The sequence below is a fragment of the Diadema antillarum genome, unplaced genomic scaffold (genome assembly GCF_040938485.1).
Source record: "Diadema antillarum isolate AM-2024a unplaced genomic scaffold, OU_Dant_1.0 seq00000485_RagTag, whole genome shotgun sequence".
Classification (NCBI taxonomy): Eukaryota; Metazoa; Echinodermata; class Echinoidea; order Diadematoida; family Diadematidae; genus Diadema; species Diadema antillarum.
In genome coordinates, this window is record NW_027271448.1 from 27863 (window position 1) to 53659 (window position 25797).

The window sequence follows — 25797 nt, forward strand, 5'->3', positions numbered from 1 at the left end:
TGTATTTCTTTGAAAATAATTGAATTTTTCTGCAGAGACTAGCTTGATACATAAACCGTCGTCTTAAAATCTGGTGAGCTGACTGCATGCATTCATCTCGTGGTGGGGAATCCCCTGGCCCGGGGGGCCGTAGTTCAGGCGGGGCCAATGGAGGTGCATCAGGAGGGAACAGACGGCGTAAGAAGAAACCCAAAAGTGGAAAACAGGCAAGATCTTTGTAATGTTCTTCTATGTGGATTTGTAATTCTTGATTTTTCTTTGTGATGATTGGACAGTGTGGCAACTGCCAAAGGTAATATTAAGTTTTGGTAGAATCAGCTTGAAAATCTCTAGATTTTGTTTGTTTGTGTGTGTTTGTGCATATATTGAGGATTTTTATATCTCATTTACACTGAAGTCTCAAGTGTATTTATCTTCATTTACTCATGTATTTAGAAGATGCTATTGATACCTGTAATGATATAATTGATCTCAAGCAAGCAACAACCAACCAATACTTGAGCATGCTGTTTATGTGACTCTGTCTTCATTCAAGTGGTTTGCTTGATTTAAGTAATTTCTTTCATAATGATTATGATATTAACGATAATAAGAATGAGAATGAGAATATCACTTGCACCTGAACCTTGCTTAATACCGTAATACATTGAAAAAGAAGACGGTACAGTCAGTATTGATTCATTTGTGATGCTGCAGATTGAAAACATTACTTGTCACGACTGAAATAGATTAATGTGCCTTTTTCATGTTCATTCATTCATGTATCAGTTGGATGTTGCTGTTATATTAATGACACACAGGATGTGTCAGACCACGTTAGTTTGGAACTTACATCCTGGCCAAGGACCAGGGCGGTCGTACGAACCAATAGGTGTATGTCTTTCTAGAGGCGTTCACCAGACTTCTTACGGGCATTTATTGGTTTTACAGGAGGGGATGCCCCGTGAGCGTGGTGGCGCAGAATCACCTGGTATCAAACCACCTCCCATGATTCTCTCCAATAAGGTAAGTGTATCACCTGTTAGTCATAACATATTTACAAATTATTCATAAAGTTTAAACCATCACATATTTTACGAGTTTACAAGCTAAGAATAATGCTCTGAGTTATCCAAAGTACTGTGTGAATGGATCATATTAGATAACATGTCGTGATGATTACACATCCTTTTTACCCCTTATGTCTACCATTCTCAAAAGCTGTGTTCAAAGGTGCAAGCAAATTACCCAATATTTATGACACAATATTTATCTCCATACATATTTCATGCAGGCTGAATTCTCTTTATATTTTGGATATGATGCATCACGCTTTACCCCGGGGTACCGTAGTACCTCGGGGTACTATGTTGTGTAGCGCCACCTCACGTCCACTCGAGGACAGTCGCAGAGAAATGCATGCACTGTGTGTGCGTGTACATGTACATAGTCATTCCCATGCCACTGCATGTTATACTACACATGCATGGCACGCTGTGCTAGCAATAGCATGTGCTTCAGTGCAGTGCAGTGGCTAGTGCACGCTAGCTCCAGCACCAAAATGATTTCCTTTTTTGGGTAACCCAGGGTACAACCTTTTTAAAAAGATAAATAATTCATCAAAATGGCTGATTTTTCTTTAGTACCCCGGGATACCATTTATGTCATCATATGTCCATGCATGACATCATAAAATAGTTCTCATCTAACTGTGGTGGCACCAAAATTTTATAAACTCACAACTTTTGAGCAGATTGTCCAATTTTCCTCGAACTTCACCGATGTGTTCTGCATTCACTCAGTGCACATCTGAATTTTGGTTTCATCCCCTGTTTTAGCAATCCTGTGGTCACTCTTTTGCCCACAAGTACAGCTGTACCAAGGTACATGTAGCGAGACCCTGTTGAAGCATGAGAGACTCTGCCCAAAATTTAGTTATTAGTCTGCATACCCCATAACCTGCCATGCCCCTCAATTCAATACCACGATATGAGCATGTCGTAGTATCCACTAAATATACAAACTTGCACAGACTGAGACAGTAAATAAACATTTACCTAGCAGGGGCAAGACACTGAGCGGACATCATCAGAGCGCCCTCACAGACAGGCGCGCCCCGTGTCCCCCGGCCCGCAGATCAAGATCAAGGTGCGCGACCGGGAAGACAGTGCCAACAGCCAGTCTCCGGCTTCCACCAGCGGTTCCACGAGCAACGCTGCCGGTAACTCGTCCCCTACCCACGGTTCACCCAAGGCTACAACCCAGTCAAAGCAGGGTAGCGATGGAGAACAGAGGGGTAGGAGTACCGGCTCACCCGGTAGGCTGTATTCACCGGGCCAGAGGGTCTCCAGTGGTCCGATACCAGGGATATCCATTGAAGGTACATGTAGTCTTGAAATGGGCGTATAATCTAGTCAGTGAAGATGACGTTATGCATACAATGTAAAGTATTTGCAGATGCGAATGGACTTCTTGCCAACTGTCATTTCATTTTCATTTTCATTTTATTTCCACATGGTAATAAAAGAGAACTTGCTCAGCCATCGGCTGTTATTCTGCAAGTCCATGCATGTATACAATATAACAGAATGAAAACGTAGATTCAGTAAATTTGGCATATAACAATGACTAAAAGCAAGAAAAAACAAAGAACGAAAGAACAAAATCACAGAGAGAGAACAAAAAATATTTCTGTTTACATCAAGTTACCTGTGCTTTCACTTGGGTAGGATAAAGACTGAAGATTATGTATTCATATGAGGAGTTTGATCACAAAACATCTCAAGTGCTATTTTTTAGAATTTTAAAGTTAGTCCATCATCAGATCATGAGATAGAGCAAAAGAAAAAAATATATATATCTTTTTTTTTTCCAGTAATACCTCACTTATACATAACAAGGGATGTTCTTGAAGTTCTGAGTAAACATATCCCATATTTTCTTATCATATTCTCTCTCTTTTTTTTAGCAGCTTTAATGGCAAATGTATGAAATTAGCATGATTTGAGTTATCAGGTTGTGCAATAAAACTCTCCATGTAGTTGTGAATGATTGCCTTTGGAAGTCATATGGCTACAATATAAAGCTGTGACAACTGCAGTGAGATAGCAATGTATTGTATCATTTTTGTTCACACAGTTCCGATCCATAAGAGGCTGGCCGCTCCACCAACCATGTCGCAGGCAGTGCGGCTAGTTGACAACTCTTTCCTGTGGGTGGATGGAGGCACAGAGGTATGATACTTAATTAGGAAATCCACTCAAAAAAAAAAAAAAAAAACTCTTTAAGAAAGAGGCAAAAAAAAACCCTACCGAATGTTGCAAAAACAACAAAAATCGGATAAAAGTAAAGAAAGATATGACATTTTTTAAATTTCACATTCCTGTAAAAAATATTTCTTGACAAGTCCTAATGAATTTTCATATGAACTAGTTGATAATATCATGACCTGTTGTTGTTGTTGTTGCTGCTGCTGTTGTTGCTATTAAATGATTGCTTGATCTCTGGTGCATTTTGGGATTGTGTAAAAATGCAAAATCAGAGGATATAACAATTCAATTCAATTCAAAGGTTTTATTTTCACTTCTTTCAACAGAATGTACAAAAGATATAGATTCGACATACGTTTGAAGGAATGATACATAGATAGCAAAGGATAACATTTGTCAATAATCATTACAAATTTAGGCATTTTTCATACAGACATATTTATACATTCTGCCAAAAAAAAGTGGAGGTACCCACTCAAAAGACTATGCTTGTACAACGTGGGCACCTCGCAGGAAGAAAAAAAAAAGGTGAAAACTTAACTACAAGTGTGCAGGATGAAAAAAGAAGTGGAAAAGGGGAATGGGAAGAAGCATAAATACAAGTAAAGAGACGAGACAACTAAGAACAAAAAGCCTAGATCAGTCGGTACATTCAAGATCAAACCAACAGAGACTATTAGCCATATTAGAAGTGTAGAGCGTTAAAAGCGACGAGAAAGTGATATATACAATTGTATGGAATTGCTGATAGCAGAACACATTATCTGTTCTGTGAAGGCACGTAAGTTTGCAATAGGAAAAACAGGGGATGCGATGCGGAATTCCGCGAAAGACGCGACCTAACAAGCCTATGAAAAATCAATAGCATCCTGGTGCTTACAAAACCTACTTACTGAAAAAGATAAACAAACAAAATTAATTTCTTTCTGTTACATTATAAGACTTAAGAAGGAATGATTTCAATCTTTTTTTGAATGAAAACAAAGAAGGGGCATTTTGTATGTCTGGACTAAGGGAGTTCCAGAATCTTGGGCCTGTATATATAAATGTCTGCTGAGCTAAAACCGTTCTAAGCAGGGGCAAATGAAATTCATTAGACTGTCTTGTTGGGTAACTATGGTATGTCAGGTTACGAGGAAACATAGAATCAAATATAAGCGGAAGACAGTTATTAATATAACTATACATAAATTGTCCTAAATGAAATAAAAACAAATCCTTAATTTTCAGAATCTTATTTTCAGAAAACAAAGATGCTGTATGAGAGCAAGGAGCGGCATTACAAATGATTCAAAGTGCCTTCTTTTGTAACAATAAAACCCTATCTAATAATGTTTAATGCGTGTTTCCCCATGCCAAGATTCCGTAATTTAAATAAGGTAGTATCAAAGACGAATACAGTATGAATAATGAATGTTGGGGAAGAAACAATTTGAACCTGTTAATGACGCCTATATTGCGTGAAATAATTTTACAAACATAATCTACTGTAAACGTGGAAATTTTCGCGGTACATTAATTTTCGCGGATTTCGCGCTACGTTCGGCTAGCGCGAATTCAAAAACGCGCGAATATATCTTCGCAATTTTCTATGCACATTTTGAACGGCCTGGTGCACTTTGTCGATGATACTGCTACATAGTACAGACATGTTTACGCATATAGCAGTATCATCGCACGCACCGCACGCACCGAGCCCACGGCCGATTGGTGTGCTACATCCCCGCGACTACAGTACTAGTCCTACAGAACATGTATCGAGTAAAATACATGTACTACGTAGTTGAGCGCTTGTACTCGCACTCGCGCCACTCGCTACGTCGCTTATCGTACGCTGGCATCGCTGGATGAAGACAGCAACTGTGTATTAACCCGCTGCCGAGCGCGAATTTAAGAACCCGCGAATATGTTTTCGAGCCGCTCAGCGCGAAAAATTAATCGCGCGAAAATATTGACGTTTACAGTATATGAAATTTCCAAGAAAGTTTATCATCTACTGTGATTCCAAGAAATTTTGTATATGAAACACTTTCTAAAACAGTGTCATCAAAATAAATATCCATATTCAAATTATCTAAAGTGTTACTAAAAAACATATACTTGGTTTTATTGATATTCAGGGACAGCTTATTAGCTCGTATCCAATCTCGTAAATTTTGTAACTCCGCATTTACTGTGTGCACAAGAATATTTGGATCTTCATGTGAATAAAACACATTTGAGTCATCGGCGAAAAGTATGAATGATAACACTTGGGAGGAAGCACATAAATCATTAATATAAACAATAAACAACAACGGCCCCAATATACTACCTTGTGGCACGCCACACATTAATTCTCTCATATCAGAGTTATAATTGTTTATTGAAACATATTGTTTACGATCAGTTAGATAACTCCTGAACCACTCCAAGGCCTTCCCACGTATACCATAGTGGGACAACTTATAAAGCAATATATTATGATTAATAGTGTCGAAGGCCTTGGAGAAGTCCAGGAAGATACCGATCAAATGAGAGTGATTATCTAAAGCATGTGCTACTTTATCAATAAAATTCAAAAATGCATGAGAGGTGCTATGCTTTTCTCGAAAACCAAACTGGGAGTTTGTCAGAACACAATGCGTCTTCAAAAAATTCATTGTTCTTTTATATATAATTTTCTCTAAGATTTTTGATATACAAGATAATAAAGAAATAGGTCTATAATTACTAATATCCAGGTTGTCACCATTCTTAAATATAGGAATAACTTTTGCTATTTTCATTTGTTCCGGAAACTGACCGTTTGACATTGACAAATTGAAAATATACACCAAAGGATCCACAATAGAATATATTGCTCCTTTTTAAAATCATATTGCTTATATCATCATAACCTGCACTTTTTTTATTTTTCAAACCAGAAACAAACGGTATAGGAAACTGCATGTAGCCTGCGTTGAAAGTATGAATTTTTATTCATATGTAGGACTAGAATTCATCCTCAAGTAGAGCCTCAATGCTGTTGTTTTAGTTTAGGATGCGGACTCACAGACACTATTCAAACTGTCATCTTTGACCTTGTTGTGCATGTGACCTTTGACCTCATCAGTACCTGCTGGACCAGACAGATTTCCTGGTGGTAGGCGTGCTGGGAATGCAGGGAAGCGGAAAGTCCACTGTCATGTCACTCCTGGCTGGTAGTGAACACACCGATCCATGCAAGTGAGTGTACTGAGAGTCAGTTGCCACAGCACGAATGCGACACTGCAGTGATTTCAACTAGTGGGGTAGAATTCATTTGTCAGCATTTATCAAAGTTAGGAGCCAATTGCCACTTCACATTTGCATACTGTAGAACATGATATATTCGCGGCATGAATTTTTCGCGAATTGGAGCCGATGGCCTTTTTTGCGGCATGAAATATTCGCGAACTGCCACTGGCATTCAGTGCGTATAGTGTACAAAAGAACTTTTGCGTGCATTTTAATTTCGCGAATCTTCACGCTCGCGAAATTCGCGAAATTAAAATGCACGCGAACATTTCTCGTTTTACAGTATTTGATTTGATTCATTGTAAAATAGTACTAGTAGTAGTAAGGTCTTATTCATCCAGGGTAGCCTCTTCAATGTTGCTACTGCTCTACCAGAGGGCCCTGCCATTATTCTTACCCAAAGAGATTTTTCTCCTCCCCACCACTAGAGGGCGGACTCTACAATGGTGTCAGTGATTTCATGGGGGCTGCCATTGACCCACTTAGTTATGGCGAACTTTGCGTACTGAAGTAACATTTTTACAGCGCGTATTACGCGAACTTTTGAACTTTTACACGAGTACACACTTCTTGATTTGACTGCTCCTCGGTTGCTCGTTTGCTGGCGTGTTAGCATGAGGGGTGAGCCTACCACCTCGTTGTCATCCAATGCTCCCCGTGCAATCACAAAACAATAGTACAGGGCGTCTGAAGAGTCCGCACTCTAGCAGTCACTGGGGAAAATCTCTTTGTTCTTACCCTAGCGTTGCCAGATACCCATTTATATACACCTGGGTCGAAAGGGATATGATGGGTAAAACATCTTGTCCGAGGATGTATGCACTGGACTGGTTTTGAACTCAGGGTCCTCCGATTGGGAGTCGGGAGTCTTATCCATTATGCCACAGTGCCCCCACATGAATATTTGAAAATAACACCCTTCGAGTATTGTCTCATTTTCTTCAATAGCAGATTGCTGTAGAATCAAATGTACACGAAGATGTTAAGAAGGTTTTTGCTTTGTTTTATTTTATTGATTTAAACCTGTATAATGGGTATCATTCAGGCATTAGATACACTGTATACTGTCATCAAATTTCTCAAGGAAATATAATTATGAGTCAACAGTATGACCACATGTCTTCCACACGGTTGAAACACTGACCATCCTTCTCTCTCAGTTCCTTCATCTTCGAGACGCAGTCTCAGGCCACGGCAGAGCAGGCTGGCCACCAGACGTCGGGCGTGGACATGTTCATCACGGAGGAGCGCATCATCCTCCTGGACACCCAGCCCGTCCTCAGCTCCTCCATCCTGGACCGGCTGCTGGGGCCAGAGAAGCAGGTGGTGCCCCAGGAGTTCTCCTCCCCAGAGCACTATGCCGAGATGCAGGTCAGCCAGATTCCCTGTTTCTCCCTGGGCCAACAGAGGGGATGATTTTTCTGGTATCTCACAGCAAGTTGCTATGCAATTTGAATACGACTGCTATACGAAATGTCATTTGTGTTGCACATTCATTTCATAGAATTCTACACTTTTTTGGTCCAAAACATTTGCCCACTGACCAAACTCGCTGTCCAATTTTTAGAAGGGAGTTTATTCCCTGCAGCACCTCAATGGTGATACTCCGCTGTTTTAAAGTGAACACTAATTGGTACAGGCAATGGAGTAGGACAGTGTGAGATTACACACATACAAGCCTTCTTATGATTTATTCCTATGCATTTAAGTTGATGTATGATGTCATTCATGTGGAACATGGGTGAGTTTGATTGCTCTCCTAAAGCGCACTGTACCTAAAAACGTACTGCACCGTATTGTACCACACCCACACCAGAGGAGCGCCCGAATGTTCCTAAAGTGTTCCATACCGAGCCAAAAGTGGATCACTTCCCGATGTGCTCCAAAGCGTACTGTGCCATGCCAAAAGTTGTTCATAACAGGCACTACATCATAATACAGTGAGCTGATTCTCTTTGTTTGGGACACCTGTACATACATTGTAAGGAGTGGAAATGTGCCAGGTGCATGACCCTTTTCCTACAAAACATGTGACACCTTCTGACTCGAGTTCAAAAATAACTCATGATGTACACTTTCTCCACAGAGCGCTCAAATGCTCCAAATCTGGCATGATGTGGTACGGTATGGTATGGTTTGGTCATCTAGTCTATGCAAGTTCATTCTTTGTTTGAACAGGATTGATGAATTTTATAAAAGTGTTACATAAAGCTTATGCATTATGTCGCTGTGAAAACAAGTGAAGTGCCCTTAACCGACTGGAAAAAAAAGAAGAGAGGTCATGCGTACCAATGTGCCCATGAGCTAACTCCGAACTGGCTTATTGTGTATTCATTTTTGCTTGACAAATCATCCCCTCTCTTTTTGTTGCCATTGATTACCCCTCCCCTGCCAAATGGGACAGTCCCTGCACGTGGCAGCCTTTCTCCTCACTGTGTGCCATGTGGTGCTGCTGGTAGAGGACTGGTTCAGTGACGTTGGTCTCATGGAGTTCCTCAAGAGAGCCGAGATGCTCAAGCCCTCCACCCCACCCCCATCAAGCAGCCAATCAGAGAGCAGTAGTGCCGAGAACCACGAAGACTTTGTGCCAAATATAGGTATACATGTATTGTAGAAGCAATGGGTATCTGCAATTTGTTACTGGATTAGGAGAAGTTGAAGCATTGCCTGATTCATGATGATCAATTGTTGGGGTACATATTCATTTGAGTGGACAAATATATTGTGAATGCAGACCTTTTTTACGTCCATAAAGATATTTTCACACATAGCCTTAGACCTCAGCTACTTACATATGGTTGTTGTACAGCAAGTTTTGTATACACAGGTATTTCTCAATGCTGTTATTGTTTGCTTTTCACATGGTATTTAATTCTTGCCTGTTAGCTTTGTGCTAGAGGCATAGGAGAACCAGATAATATTTTGTCAGTTATGAACATTCCAACTTTCATCAAATGACCTTGAGCAATAGAGAATAAAGTTGCGAGTAACCACCATGACATTGATCATTTTGATAACTCCAGATATTCTTTTAATACTCATGCGGAATTTGTCTATCTCATACTCATTCCTCCATTCTTTTTTAGTGTTTGTTCAGAACAAGGCCGGCAGAGAGAGCTTTCAGCCCATCGCAGTCAATGCCATGGAGCAGTCCATTTGCTCCCTCATGGCGACATCAAAGCTGAAATACACAGGTACTGTGGCAACGTTTGCTCGGTTTCCACATTTTGCCCTTTAATTTGCAGACTGAGTGATATTACGTGGCATGTCATCAAATCTCTGATGGACTATGGCTGTAGCTATGCAGAAAACTTCTTTAAAAGATAGCATATCAACCTATTTTATCAATGAGTCTTTATGTAGTATGTGTAAATGCTTCAAGTGAGCATAATGGGGTAGAAAGAAGAAAATATGAAAATTTAAATGAAGAAAAGAAAAGTAATCACAATAAAAAGAGAGATCAGGGCCCCGTTTCATATACAGTTGATATGATAGCAACTCTTTGCTGGGATGGCAATTGTCATGGTAACGACAAGAATCCTGCTTCCTGATTGGTTGTTGCTATTGGAAGTTGCCATTCCGGCAGGAGTTGCTATCCAAACACCTGTTATGAAATGGAGCCTTGGTGGCCACCTGTTTATAGCAGCCAACTAACCCATCTGTAGTGGCCACCTGTCTATAACAGTCACTCTTCACCTCTCTTTGGTGGCTGCTATAACAGGTTTGACTGTACTTTGAATGGAAATTCTATTAACACATGGAATGCATTTATGTGTAAACATTATGTTGTATCAAAAACAAAAGAAAATGTTGCTTGATATTTCATTCATAAAAATCTAGTCTTCTGGCACTTGAAGTTTGACATGCTGAATGTGACGTACTTAAGATATATGTAAAGATGATGACAGTGAAAACTAGAAAAGCACTCTGAGAGCGCAGACCTCCGTCAAGTAGCTACTTTCCACTGATGATCTTGCTCTTCCCAAAGAGATTGTTCTCCTCTCCACCACTGGGGAAAAGCTCTTTGGGCTTCCATCAGTGATTTCCACACCCATAGGTATACATGCATGCTGAAAAATCGCCCGATTTCCCAATATAGAAGCCTTTGTTACGTTATAAACCCTCACCTGCGCGGCGCGCCTCGCCCAGCTGCAGAAACTGGAGCACGCACTTTTGTGCGCATTTGAAAACCTCAAAAATGCGCAACTTGAACTCCCAAGTTTATTGACCCTACCTGTCAAAATATAAAAAATCCTTCGTAAATTCCCCCAAAATTCTCGGATCACTACCAAAGTTTGATCGTTTGTTACTTGTGTCATTTTTTACCTCTGCTATAAGTTTCATCCAAATCCGTTCAATACTTTTTGAGTTATTTTGCACAAGGACAAACAAACAAACAAACAAACCAATGGTAACGAAAACATAACCTCCTCCCTTGGCAGAGGTAATAATGATGATGAGTGAGTAGATGCGTGTATTGTATTGTCTTCTGCTGGCAGGCTGTTCCTCACTTGCCAGGAGCGGTGTCATGCCAAGTCTCAACTCAAAGACACTCCCTCTGGATGTCAACCTCTTCCTCCTACCAGCCTTTGACTCTGAGGACAAGGAGAACACTCAACCCAGCAAAGGTACATATGATGCATCACGCGTTGCCCCGGGGTACCACGTTGTGTAGCGCCACCTCACGTCCACTCGAGGACAGCCGCAGAGAAATGCATACACTGTGTGTGCGTGTACAGTCATTCCCATGCCACTGCATGCGGTACTATGCATGCATGGTATACTAAGTACTGTGCTAGCAATATAGCTTGTACTTCAGTGCAGTGCAGTGCAGTGCAGTGCAGTGCAGTGCAGTGGCTAGCGCGCGCCAGCTCCAGCACCAAAATGATTTCCCATTTTTTGGCACCCAGGGTACAACCTGTAAAAAAAAAATAATAATTCAACAAAATGGCTGATTTTTATTTGATACGCCGGGATACCATTTATGCCATCATATGTAATTGAGTGACAAGCCTCTGATAAAAACGAAGGAAAAAGGAGTAAGTTTTTAAGGTGGTATGATTATGATTATAGATGATTGTTCCTTTATTTATTTTTTTATTTTTTTAAAGATGTTCTTAACTGTCCTGTATACTCTGGAAATACAGTGCACTCCCTGTTATAATGAACATGGTTTTAACAAAATTCTGTTTACAACAAAGTAAACATTCAGGTCCTAAATCATAATCTTAATTTATATATGTGACCCGCCACAACAAAAGGATCCTAAAGTCGCTCCTAAACCACTCGACATGCCCTAATAAAATCATTGATATCTCCGCACTGAGTACTTTTATGAGTCATGTTACATATGACATTAAAGTGGAAGATTAAGGGAATAATGTCATGTCACTTTCAGAAAATTGTCCTCCTCAACTTTAGAATCCTTTTGTTGTAGCGGGTCACATGTAAACGTTACTGTTCAGCTGTAACAAAATTTCAATATAAATATCGAAAGAAAAGCACTGGTCCCGAGGACTTCATCATAACGTACCAACTTCTCAGTAGAACAATAGAAGAAGTGTGTGATTATGAACAGTTGTGACGAAATGGATAGTGGGCTTATTTTGCACTTCAAAGAAAACTCCCCCCCCCCCCCCCAAAAAAAAAAGAACAAAAAAAGAACAAAAAGATGAATACACAAACAAACAACAGAACACAACAAACTACATGACCAGCAAATTTCATAAGCCTCTTGATTTGAAGTATACAGGGAGGAATCTTCTGTATGCAATGATGTTTTCTCATTCAAATTCTCTGAACAAGTCCAGTTTCACTTCTGATACATTTAAACACCTGAATGTTAACAGTGTGGAAAGGAAAATGATGAAACTTACCCACGCTGAAAAACATGTTCATTTTACCACAGACACCAAGTCGACACTGCTGCGCCTTGTCCCTGACCTGGTGTACAGGGGCCATCCCAAGACAGAACTCCTTGTGGCAGCCTTCCGCAATCAAATCTATGCTGCCAGCAGGCCGCTGATCACCCACACCTCACTCACAGAGAAGAACTGGTGAGTCTTTTGGATGGATGTCAAATTGGATTTTACCATCATGCTCAATATAGCCCCAGCTCAGTTACAATTAATTCGTGGCAACAGGAGGTCTATGAGACTCAGAAATCTTGTTCAGTACATATGTCAGATATTTATTTTTGTTTTATCATTATATACATGTATATGAAGAGTATGATCCGTACAGGCCTAGAAGGAAAGAGTTTAGTAGAAAAGGAGAATTACAATATACATGTGTAGCTTTAAATAGGTATTTTGTCTAGTTTGTTTGTTATACCTAGTTTCTATTGTACAACTGTATCTGTGTTTTCACCTTGATTTTAAGGTTGCATAGTGAAAAGGGGTAGGGTGGGGCATCAGAAATTTGTGTCGCTAAAAGTCCTTCCATTTCCATATAGGCCTACTACAGATCACAACTGGTTCTTATCTGTTGTGTACAACATGTATGAACATCAATGCTAAATTCAGTATCATGATTCTATGATAATTGTTGCAATCCTGTATGGAACAAAAACCTGTTTTTAGTAATGAAGTTTTGGGCAGGTCTGAAGGGATCAGTCCCCCTAACCTTTTATGTGCCCTTGTACTTTGTCGACCTTACAAAGGTTCATCAGCCCTATTCAGTAATCCATGCAAACTTGACCTAGTTGTAAAGTCAACAAGGAAAAGTAGAAATTACGCGGTGCGTAATATATGTCCCCGCCGGAAGTAGCATTTTGTAACAAAATGTACAATACAGGTCAAAAAATCAAGGTCAAAGGGCAAAGAAGTCAAAGGTCACAATTCTGTGTAGAAGTGTTGAAGCCCTCACCTAGTGCCATCACATAAAGCAAACGGAATCGAAATCGGGTTAGAAATGGCGAAGGAGTAGCATTTTGTAGCAAAATGTACAATTCAGGTCAAAAAATCAAGGTCAAAGGTCAAAGAAGCCAAAGGTCAAAATTCTGTGTAGAAGTTTTGAAGCCCTCACCTAGTGCCATCACATAAAGCAAACGGAATCGAAATCAGGTTAGAAATGGCGAAGGAGTAGCATTTTGTAGCCAAATGTACAATACAGGTCAAAAATCAAGGTCAAAGGTCAAAGAAGTCAAAGGTCAAAATTCTGTGTAGAAGTTTTGAAGCCCTCACCTAGTGCCATCACATAAAGCAAACGGAATCAAAATCGGGTTAGAAATGGCGAAGGAGTAGCATTTTGTAGCAAAATTTACAATATAGGTCAAAGGTCAAGGTCAAAGGTCACGACTGAAATTCTGTGTAGAAGTTTCAAAGCTCCCATGTAGTGCTATCATATAAAGCAAACAGAATCAAAATTGGCTCATAAATGACAGAGAAGTAGCAAATTGAAGATTTTGATCACACACGGACGCACACACGGACGGACACACGGACACACGGACGGACGGACACACGGACACACACACGTACGGAGCCCGTTTCATAGTCCCCTGCTCGAACTCGTTCGGCGGGGACAATTAACCCGTTCCTTACGGGAACCTGGTATACCAGGTTCCCGAGGGAGCAACTGATATATGGGAACCTGGTTTACCAGGTTCCCTAAATGAAGACAAGAGTGCCTGCTTTAGTGGCCTAAATTCATGTTTCTTTGTGTTAAAATGCTCAGAAAAGTGGATTTGACAAAAAGATCAGAGTTTATTTTATCAGCATTTGTTCTCCTTCTGTTTGAAAAATGCATATTTCACAGTATTATGTACCTTTTCCTGATTTAGTTTTTTTGCTTGTTCTGCTGTAAACTTGTACGAACATGTACATAGCGATCAAGGCTGAGACAGTTAGATATGTGGGTTCGCTGACCCCAGTCACCTTATTCAGGTACCTGGTTTTTGAGTAGAACAAAAGATTCTGTGAACTCATCAGCGCACGCTCTATTCATACCGTGCACCAGATGGATATTTCCATTGTTCACTGGCACATGTAGTTGACCCTGGAAAGGGGGATACAATGTACCGCTTGACTGCCTTCACACAGGTGGATTACCAACCTGTCTGCCTCTTTGTCGACGGGCAAAAAGAATCTCGTTTGGGGGCATTAAAGGCTCTCAGATTATTGGGGAAGGAACGGGTTAATAGCAAGCCCACTCAGTGGGTATAACAAAGTGCCTCAGTCCAACAGGAGGGCCATGGTGACGCAATGGGGATTAGGTGGATTAGATGATCTCTATTCATTGACAAGTTGGCTTCCACATGTCTGCGCAAATTGACAGCGAAAGAGCTCCAGTGTGAATGTTACTTGACTGAACAAACCGATTTTAGAGAGACATTTTGAAATAATCTACAAAGCAGTCTCGACAAATCTAGAGTCCTGGGCCCCGTTTCATAAAACTTGTTGTCAATAACAAGTAATGATAGTTGTTATAAGCTACTGAAATCCTTGCATATGATTGGCTGAGAGCAAATTTGTTGTAGAAATGTGGCAGAAGTTTGTTATTAATAACATGTTTTATGAATTGGGACCCAGATCTCCACAAAATTTCTTCCGATTTTTTTTGTCAGGTTCCAGTATGCAGGTCGCACATGGGAAAGCCTGAAGAAATCCAGCCTTCTCTTAGAGTACCAGCGGCTCTTGACTTGAAGGCCACCAAGAGATAACTGAAGAAAAATCACATCATGCTGTATCTCACTGGCTGATTACAACAGAAGCACTTGCCCCCAACCTTCATTGGTTGACGGAAAGCTGGCCAACAGGAGAGTGGGAAGTTGGGGAGTGGCATTCAAATTGAGATGTATGCCATGGTATCAGCATATGGCTGGCTGAGCCGCCAAAAGTATCTCGAGTTTCTTAGAAATCTTACGGCTAACTGCTTTAAGGGAGGTAGAAAGGCTGTGAAAATTGCACCGGTTCATTTGGAGATGATATATTGTGGGGTTAGAAAATAACAAGCCAGAGAGAGCAAGACTATTCATTCTGCCTCTAAAAATTCAGAGACAAGAATATGTCTTTGTTTTGTAGAAAAAGATATGACTTGAAATTGAATATTGGGGAAGTCAGCCAGGAAAGTGTGTGTAGACATCCACTCAGACGAAATGGTGCAACAGTCCCACAAAAAGGCCATTGTGATAAGATAGGGATTAGGGGGATTATGTAATCCCTATTTAATGACAGCTTCACGAGATCTGTGCTGAGAAGCAAACAAAGTCAAGAACAAGTGCACATTATATTATGTGGCACACTATATAGTACAGTGCAGAGGGTGGTTGAGAGATACTGTATGTAGCATACATTTTGTGCTGCAACTGATTGACAAATTACCCTACATTGACGTAAATAAGCACTGAATTGATCAGTGTTTCAGTAGTAGCCATGACAAAAGAAATCATGGGCATACGTACTTGAGCAGGATTCGCACCTACGAGCTCTTGATCTCTGCACAGGCGTCTTACCCACTAGACCACCGAGCTTCCACCCAACAGCCAGTGCTGCTTCTAATTACCTCCACCAAGGAAGGAGGTTATGTTTTCGTTACCGTTGGTTTGTTCGTTAGTTCGTTGGTTCGTTTGTCCGTGTGCAAAATAACTCAAAAAGTGGTGAACGGATTGGGATGAAACTTGCAGGAAAGGTTGAGAATGAGACAAGTACCAATCGATTAACTTTTGGTAGTGATCCGAGAATTTTTGGGGAATTTATGAAGGATTTTTGACATTTTGGCAGGTAGGGTTAATGAACTTGGGAGTTCAGGCTACGCGTATTTGAGGTTTGCCTGCGCGCGCTAAAGTGCGGGCTCTAGTTTTTGCTGGGGTGAGGCGTGCCGTGCAGCTGAGTGTTTATGACGTAACAAAGGCTTCTATATTGGGAAATCTGGCAACTTTCAGCACACAAGTACGTATGGGTGGAAATCACTGATATCTCTACGGAAGAACAAGATCAGTGGTGAAAATGATTTGCATGCTTGGCGGAGGTCTGCGCTCAGTGCTTTTCTAGTTCTTATAGCATGCATTGGGTACTGCATGATTATTCAAATTCATGAAATTTATCCATCAAGTTGTTTTATTGCAACTAATTGACAAGAATTTCCTGGATTTGAATAATTACGCAGTAACTGCTGCATGCTTTAAGGATTAGCACCAGCACTGGCAGTCGAGCGGAAGCTCGGTGGTCTTGTGGATAAGACGCCTGTCCAGAGATCAGGAGGTCGTACGTTTGAATCTTGTTTGAGTACATGTATGTATGCCCATGATTTCTTTTGTTCTGGCCACAACTAAAACGCAGATCAATTCAGTGTTTCCTTACGTCGATGTAGGGCAATTTGTCAATTTTTTGCAATAAAAACAACTCAGAAGAATTTCATGAATTTGAATCGTTTTGTGCTGGTTTTAGTTTAACAGATTTTGTGCTTCAACCGATATTTGTGAAGTTATACAACAGTTTAGAATATTGCATCCTGTTGGAACAAAAGAGTAGTGTTAACCATCTTTAAGGTGGGAATTCGTTAGATATGATCCTTGAATAGGGAAAGAGTGTATCTCCTATTCTGTCATGAAATTGTACAAATTCCAATTTGTGATCTAATTATGCTAAAGAAAAATACAAGGCATACTGTGAATGCAGAAAATTTTGTGGTACTGTACATTAATTCTCGTGTATTTCATGCTACTTGTGGCTAGCGCGAATTCTAAAACTGCAAAAATATCTTCACAATTTCCTCTGCACATTTTGAATGGGTTGACAATTGTGCAGCGCGAATTCAAGAACTTGCGAATGTGTTTTTGAGCTGTTCAGCGCAAAAATATAACATTTACGGTATATAGTAGTCCATGTAAAGGAAAGGTTAAAGTTGAAACACTTCTGATGTTATTAAATATTTAAAGATCCTCGTCTGTTGATGTTTGGGGGGTCTTGAAAGGAAATTGCTCTATTAAATGAAGCTTGAAATGATGTGGCCACGTGCCTCAACGATTGATTCCTTGCTACAGAGTGTAATTTTGTGTGAAAGGCGTTGATTTGAAGTCTCCATGCCAAGGTTATAGGAGAAATTATTATACAAGGGTGTATCATGAAGATGACAAAAAGACAATCCCAGCAATAAACACACCACATCCAACACAGACACGTCACAATTGCATGCAAAATATGAATGCCCTTTTGTATTTTACACATGCACATTATTACACTACACTCATAACGCACTACCGGTAGTCTGGCTTCCAGACCGTCTGCTCGTACTAATTTCCTCCCCAGAATATTAATGCCCTCTAAAGATATAAAAGAAGCAACACCTTCAGCTCAATGGTCCTGCAGATGCTTTTGCCTTAGGCAAAGCCAGCGACTTTGTTGCCATGCGGAGGGCCATTTTGTAAAAGGGAGTAAAGTTGCCTAAGGCAGGGCTCGACACTAACGGTGGCCCGGTGGCCCAGGGCCACCAAAAACGCAAGTCGGGCCACCAAAAAGGGTCGGATGTTTGCCTTTGGGCCACCAAAAATAAAAGTTAGTGTGGAGCCCTGCCTAAGGGTCTGGAAACCAGAGTAATAAACACACATCACACTGCTTGTTTTTTTCTTTTTTTGTGAAGCATTGATTTCATAAACATAAAGGCGCAAATATTCAAATATGAATTCACAACAACAACACCAGTACCTTCTAGACAGCATTAAAATACAGTGTACATACAATGTACATCTGTACCTTCTGCTGTACATACTGTACAAGCATTTCTGCTTTTCATATACCGGTACTCTGTGTATTCTATTAGATATAATAACAGACATGCATCATCCTCAATTGATTTTAAATTTTCTTGGAGAAAAAAAAAATAGTCATTATTTTTTTCTGCTGGATGTGTATCAAGAATACCATGTTCATTGGAAACTTTCACTAATAACCACTGCAAAATTTATTTACTCTAACACACAAAGTCAAATATTACAGAAAAATTCTGCAACCTGTCTTTGTAGAGCCCACACCAGATGACATCGCTATGTGAGATCTCTTTTTTTGTGTGGTTCCCTGACGACGCATCAGTCAGTACCAATGACACAGCCATAACATTCTCATCTTTGTCTCATTAAACAGGGCTCGACACTAATGGTGGCCCGGGGCCACCAAAAACGCATGTCGGGCCACCAAAATTTCAGAAATGAAGAATTTGGTGGCCTTATCGGGCCACCAAAAAAGGTCGGATGTTTGCCTTTGGGCCACCAAAAATAAAAGTTAGTGTGGAGCCCTGCATTAAAGTTTATTTATTGCTTCAAACGATATACATGTAAGTCCAATTCTTAAGACGACCGCATTGGCTGCCAGTAAAGCAATGGATTGACTTCAAGAATTTAATCGCGGTAAATGCAGATGTGTTTGCAAGAACAAGGCTTTACTTACTTAAAGCAGATAACGAAATATCGTCCAGCAAGAGACTTTCGCTCTTAGTTTAAACTTCTTTAGTACATTCCCACAATAGTAACAAATTTTTATGGTGCCAGGTTGTTTTAAGTAGCAGCTGCAGATATCAGAGTTATAGAACAAACTACCCACACATCTTGAGCAGGTTGATACAATATCTATAATTTTCAGTGTCTTTGAAAACACATTTTTTAGACTAGGCTTTAGCTGTAAGTCGCAGTTTTGTCTCTTTTCATCTCGTTTTGTCTCCTCTTCTCTCTCTCTTTCTTTTTCATTTTCATCTACTGTACTTCTTCATTCTCCTTCCTTCTGTGTGCATAGAGACATTTTTTTTTTAAAAATATATGTATGTGCTCTAAAAATATGGTTTATTTTCATTATTATTATTACTGCTTCATGCAACATACAAGTGTACATCTTGCCAAAATCAAAAAGTTTCATTAGTGAAGTTTCATGCCCCCTTCTTCATTCAAATTCTGATTCTAACACCCTATTTCAATACAGGCACTCCCTCCCCTCATCTCATGTATAAAGTACATCGTACCTGTATAACGAAAAGTATACGCACAGATCCAGAACACATGCCATGCATCTTACGCCCTTTCAGAACATAGAGAAAGAGATAACAACACCCCTTTTTAAAAGAAATTTCTGATCAAGAAAGTAAATATACAGTCTACATCTCCCTTTTTACAACTCTTGGGCAGGATTTCGCTGTGCCACATGTATTCCATTACAGTGTACTCCTGTTATAACAAACACAGTTATACCAAAGTAACAATTCAGTCTTCAACATTATCTGCTCTATGTATTTTATTGTTTATTTGTTCGGTTACAACAAAACTTTGATGTAACAAAAGAAAACTGCAGGTCCAGAGGACTTCAAGTCCACTGTACACGTAGGCCTGCTGGGGATTTAGGGAACATCCTTGCAGGTCCCTCAGATGGGAGTGGGAAAGCTGGGGTTTTATGCCAAACGTCAGGAATACCACATTAAGAGATAAACAAACTGCAAGTAGACTATCTCAGCGTGCAAAATTGGAGCTTTCCACTGAACACAATACAGTGGACTTGCGTTACAACAAAGTCCCGAAACCGCAGTTTTCTTTCATTATATCAAAACTTCGTTATAACCAAACAACTGAACAATAAAAAACATAGAGTGGATAATGTTGCGGTTTGAATTCTTACATTTTGTTGCAACCAAAATTCTGTTATAACCGTGTTTGTTTAAACAGGAGTGCACTGTACCCTTGGCATAGCTTATTCTCAGAGGGAAATTGAACACAAGCTGCCAAATGCAGGGCTACATGTATAATGTTCGACAGACAAAGAACAAAAATATAATAACATCTATTTGTCTTTTTTTCTTTTGTGTATGCATACCTGCACGCATATTTAGTGACACACATTTTCTGTGGTTTTTTTAATCAACATTGCCACTTCCAGTCTCATCCTGAATGATACATTCTTTTTTCTTTTGCATAAACTTCAAACAGACAATAGTTTATACCTACCTTCATGTTCTGATCTTTACCCCATTGAGGACTGTTTGATTTTGCTACAACACACATTTCCCATAGACGCTTGCCCGAGTATACTTGGACTCGTCCTCAACGGGTTAAATTATCGACTTCATTCAGTTGCTCTTTAGAACAGTCATGTGATAATTTAGTGCTGTTATGGTGGTATCGAAGGTCTAGAGGCTGCAAAGTGTCACCTTTTCTTAGAATAATCGACCTTGTCAAAGTCAAAGGGTCAGTCTTATCCTGGTCAAATTCAAATCCATCCTCCCACGAATCATCATCATCCTCTTCATCACTGCTTTCGTCATCATCACTCAGCAATTCTCCGTCTCTCTCGTGCTTGACCTCTTCCTGCAAAACTTTCGCAAAAGCTTGCAGCTCCTGGCCACTGACCCCCGCCACCTTGCTGGCGAACCTCCCGTCGGAGCTGTCCATCACGACAGTTAGGGCTGGGTTCTTCTTGGAAAAGCGCCCCCTGTTGTCCGGTGGGACGTAAATGCCCAGTCGCTCGAGGATGAGGTGACGGCAGCGTAGATGGTCCAGGGAGTACTTGAAGATCCTCGCCCTAGCCATTTCAGAGTTATCGGTGATCCCCATTCGGAAGTACACATACTGGAATTTCACTTCTGCATGGAAGTATACATAAAACTTAACATAAATTACAACTGAATTACATAATTATGATGTATGATCCCCATATGCTTGTATTGTGTTTGCCCTTTGCAATAAGTCAATAAACAAAGGGAAAAAATAAAACTAAGTGGGATTTCAGTCAAATATCAATTACACATGACCTCTATATAAATGATAAATGTATGCAATTTGATATTTATGCGGGTAAATGTAACGTCCACTGCACAAAGAAAGCAAGCTCAATAGTATACGATCGCTGGAATTAATCACTTGAAAACAGTTTTAAACTTTAACTAAACTGCTCATGCTTGTTTACCTAAGGTATCTGGGTTCTCAGCAAGGATGGAGGGACATTCAGAGAGGATGGTTACTACATCGACCTTGGTGAAGCCGCACTTGTCCATGAGTGTCCTGACCACTGTCTTTAGCTCGGTGCTGCCAAGGGTCAGGATTTGGGACCAGTCTGCAACCACCTTCTGCAACCTACCCTCCACAAAGCCGAGCTTCCGCAGCAGTGCAACACGAAGCTGCATGTGGTCAATGGATGCCTTCCAGAGATGAGTGTTCCCCCTGAGGGCCTTCAGCAGTCTTAGCCAGCTCAATCCAAGTTCCTCAAGGAAGTCAATGACCCTCAGGATCTGCTCGGACTTGACCACCAGGATGCCATGATTGGTTTCCAGGAATGCCGAGATGTTCCTGCATTCACAACCATACTCTAAGAGCCTACTGACCAGGGGTCTTAGGTTCTTGATTGAAACAGCATGGGTCTTCGAGCCTTGATGATTTTCTTGGAGCTTCTTCTGTAACTGTTCCAGGAACAACTCATGGTCGTCCTCAGAGTCTATGAAAGTTATAGGATCCGCTTCCTTTGATGGAAGTTCATCATGCATAGTACTGCACAGGGCAACAGGAATTAGATCGACCATGAAAGTTCTTCCTACCTTAATTTGTGTCCATGATCTTGGCAGAGATACAGCTGCAGTGAACAAAGGCTTACTTTGAACAGACCTTGAGTGGTTCCATCTGCTGTACGTTGACCCAAACATGCAATCTCGCATTCGAGAAACCAGCACACTCCCAGGCAAGTAGTCATGTGACCCACTAGTTCTGCAGGATACTGGGTTACGATGTATTTGTATTGAAGGACAGCACAAGTTTGTCGACAGTCTTGCACAAGACTGTACATGCTGTGTGGTGTGAATGGAAGCTGAAGTCACAGATATGTGGGAAGTGGACATCCAGGTCTGCTGTGGCTTTATCTCCAACCTCCACGCACATCTCTGAACTCCTGTGCGCAATGCCATTGTGATCCCTGTGCAATGACAATTCTGCAAAAGAAGGAAAGAAAACAGTTATTCATACGGCATGTTTATATTTTCAAGAATGTACTGAAGTGTATTCAAATGTGTGTTTTTTTTTATTCCAAGGTCACTGTAATTAGTGTGAAACAAGGAGTACTAAACACAGACACACACACACACACACACACACACAAACACAACACACAAAAGGACAGTTATGACATTTTATGATATAAGAAGTTCATTCATCATGGTGTCCTGTCCTGTGGGAATCTTCATTAATCAGACTTTTCAGAATTTTGTGTTTTGTTTTGTTGGGTTCTTTGTCAAGTACGGAGTACAGTTGTACAAGTTACATTTATAAGTCAAATGTTATTAGGTGACGTTGCTTGAATTTTTAAGTTACTACCCTCTGCAATACTGCTACTGGTGACTGTCTGCTGTACTACAGTGTAAACCTACATTGCACCATTAGACCTCTAAGTCAGAGGTCTTAGTACCAATGTACCATACCACACACTAAAAAAAAAAAAAAAAAAAAAAAAAAAAAAATGAGTCTCCAAATCCCCGTGTCACGCCTTGCACAGATGTCTTTCTCAAAACAATGAATACAGTGGAAACTCGATACATGTATAACGAGATGGTCGGGACCGAATCATTTTCCTCGTTATAGCCGATATCTCGTTATATCAGTAGGCCTGCATAAAAGAAGGCATAACATAAAGACATCAATTTGCACATGTGGGACTACCCATCATATTTCAATCAATACTGATAACTTGATATTGTGTGTGAGAGAATTACTCGCCTTTATGGGTAAGAAGATGTTTTTCGCCAAGGAAATCCAATGTCAAGAATGTGTTTCTTATTAATTGTAGATGTTTGAATTGGTAAATTTATATAGCTTTCGATTGTATCAAGATCGTCTGTGGATTGGCATGTGGTTATCGTATGGGTGTGTGTTGTGTGGAAAGCTTGAATATGGTCTGCACAATGCTGTGTGTGTGTGTGACACATTCTGTATGTACAGTATGACTGCGTGTGTATGAAGATGGGGAATTCCCTACGTAGGCGGCCAATCACATCATCAGATTGCCTCACACCTGCTAAACGTCATGATGATGTCATGTATGGCTGTGCCACCACATTTTCTGCATGTATCAGTGTGCGCGCACACACACACTTACACGTACAACATGCGGTGCTAGCTGGAGTGCACTGACGAAAATGATTACGTGTGTACAAGACAGTTTTTGGCGCATCAAGCTTTACAATCTCGGAAGATGATAGCACAGGCGAAAAGCTTTACCGGAGGCATTTTGCTTTACCTCGCTATAGCAGGTTTGATTTACTATGTTTTTCTTTGTTTGGAAGTCACAAAATTTACCTCGTTATCGCAGTTATTTCGTTATAGCCGATCTCGCTATAAGAGTAGCATTTTACATAGACTTGTGTGGAAGGAAATTTGGGACAGGGAAAATTTCCTCGTTATAACCGATATCTCGTTATAGCAGTGTTCGTTTCACATACCGAGTTTCATATCCCTGTAATAACTGATTTCCATCAATACAAAACCAGAAAATACAAAAGGTCACAGTTTGACAGTTTTGTTTGTTTGGTTCGTTTGTTTGTTTATTTGTTTTTTTAATCAGACTAACATAATACTAACGTTAGTACTAATATAGTAATATTAACAAGAACACATAGGTCTCGGCTTACATCTTTTTTTTTTTACTAATGTATTTAATGGCTTAATGCAAGCAAAATGTTAATGCCCAAAATGTTTATCCTGATATGATATTCAGTATGTACATAGCTCTAATGCCTATACTCTATATCAGTCCGGGAAACCCGCTCATGAGGCCTGCTCCCGAGTACGAGCACTCCTCCGCCTCATGAGGCCTGCATAGAGCCTCATGACGCCCCCGGGGAGAGAGACTCATGAAGCTCCCTGTTCACTTTTATTCATCTCACATCTGACATATAAATTGTCGCAACTTTGCACAGTGATGTTTTGTTACACACACATATCCACTATCCATGATGAAAAGAAGAAAAAATTCTGTCTGTTTTTTTTTTTTTTAACAACAAGCAAGTTGTAATCAAGTGATGCACAGCGACCCATCGAAACATGGGCGCCAGCGGGTTCGCTCAGTGCAAGGCTGCCGCACCTAGCGGCCTGATCCGACTAAATATATTCGGTGCTTTTTTCTGCGGCTCTCACCTCTCTGCGCAAGAATCAGCCTCGTGAAGCTGAAGTCTGACATCTCTTTACAAAAATTCGTAACGAGAAATATAATCAGTACTACTAACCTGATCTTGTGCATATATTCCAAATTACTATTCCATACTGATAGAGTAGGTGGGTACTCCAGTTTGTTAGCAAACTAATCACTTTGTAGGTATGACGGGTTCACTTTCTTCGTCAATTCCGCCGTCCGCTATACGCACTAACCTTTGGGCGCTTTTTCATCCCGCGACGCGACGTCACCACATCACATCACGCATCCAGCACATTGACATAGACAGACAGCGCACAAGCTGTGAGAAAATCTCACAGCTTGCATGCTGTCTGTATGTGCTGGATGTGTGCTGTGATGTGACGTCGCGTCGCGGGATGATTCCAGAAAAAGCGCCCAAAGTAACGGCTTTTAGAACTTATGCGATATTATGCCATAGTTCAAGACTCTACTTGAAAATACTGATTAGGTAGGACCTACATTAACCATTACCAATGACAGTGCCATGGCCATGCAACATCATCATCATCCCCATGTCATACACTGCACTGTCCTGTAACCGTTAGCTGCAACTGTAGGCCTACCTGTATGTTTACTGTAGACAGTCTACTAGTACCTGTAGATTCGATTCTATCGCAAGTAGGGGATTTTATCTGAACTAACACACTATCTAACGAGTGGGACCGACGGTGTCGCCAATGTCCAGTTTGTTTGCTAACCATGCCAAACAACAAGCTCGATAACGTTGATCGATGTTGCCCAGAAAATTAGTACTTACTTTCATAGTGGAGAAGGTACCAAAACAAAGTTTTGAACTATAAAATCAGGCAACAGCTAGCTCCAAGTAAGTAAATCTGCGCTCTCGGAGCACAGCTAACTTGCTAGCAGCTCGAAGCTCTGACGCAAAGTATGGTCACACTCGGTACCGATTCATTGCGACTGACTGCGTGGACGATTCGTTGCGACTACAGTATATAACTGCGTGAAGTTTGAAGTTTGATTTATTACTCAACGACCCTCATGGGGTATGGGAGTACAATGTCGATTGAAAATACACAAAATAGAAAATTTCAAACAAGAATGAACGTATACACAAATATAATACAAATATATACAAGATATCAACATACTTTTCAAATAAAATTTGCATAGAAGTTCTATATACAAATGTAAATCTATTACATGAA

At 40.4% G+C, this 25797-nt stretch overlaps 2 protein-coding genes across 2 annotated transcripts; one reads left to right on the top strand and one right to left on the bottom strand.

Annotated features, from left to right (window-relative positions):
- The first annotated feature begins 56 nt into the window (after positions 1 to 56).
- On the top strand, positions 57 to 15151 carry LOC139733624 (nonsense-mediated mRNA decay factor SMG9-like). Its single transcript, XM_071644435.1, has 11 exons — positions 57 to 206; positions 934 to 1005; positions 2041 to 2359; positions 3118 to 3212; positions 6343 to 6455; positions 7667 to 7877; positions 8911 to 9103; positions 9593 to 9700; positions 11006 to 11134; positions 12415 to 12562; positions 15073 to 15151. Exons 1-11 carry the CDS (start codon positions 87 to 89, stop codon positions 15149 to 15151), a joined length of 1587 nt encoding a protein of 528 aa, XP_071500536.1. The 5' UTR covers positions 57 to 86.
- A 4699-nt stretch (positions 15152 to 19850) lies between these two features.
- Positions 19851 to 22185, bottom strand: LOC139733647 (transcription termination factor 4, mitochondrial-like). Its single transcript, XM_071644461.1, has 3 exons — positions 21386 to 22185; positions 20651 to 21062; positions 19851 to 19869 (listed from the first exon to the last, which is right to left on the bottom strand). Exons 1-3 carry the CDS (start codon positions 22125 to 22127, stop codon positions 19851 to 19853), a joined length of 1173 nt encoding a protein of 390 aa, XP_071500562.1. The 5' UTR covers positions 22128 to 22185.
- Positions 22186 to 25797: the final 3612 nt, after the last annotated feature.

Coding starts and splice junctions, on each gene's coding strand:
- LOC139733624 (XM_071644435.1), top strand. CDS start 87: ATGCATTCATCTCGTGGTGGGGAATCCCCTGGCCCGGGGGGCCGTAGT. Junction 207..933: donor AACCCAAAAGTGGAAAACAG/GCAAGATCTTTG, acceptor GTTTTACAGGAG/GGGATGCCCCGTGAGCGTGG. Junction 2,360..3,117: donor ACCAGGGATATCCATTGAAG/GTACATGTAGTC, acceptor TTGTTCACACAG/TTCCGATCCATAAGAGGCTG.
- LOC139733647 (XM_071644461.1), bottom strand. CDS start 22,127: ATGCGAGATTGCATGTTTGGGTCAACGTACAGCAGATGGAACCACTCA. Junction 21,063..21,385: donor TGAGAACCCAGATACCTTAG/GTAAACAAGCAT, acceptor ACTTCCATGCAG/AAGTGAAATTCCAGTATGTG.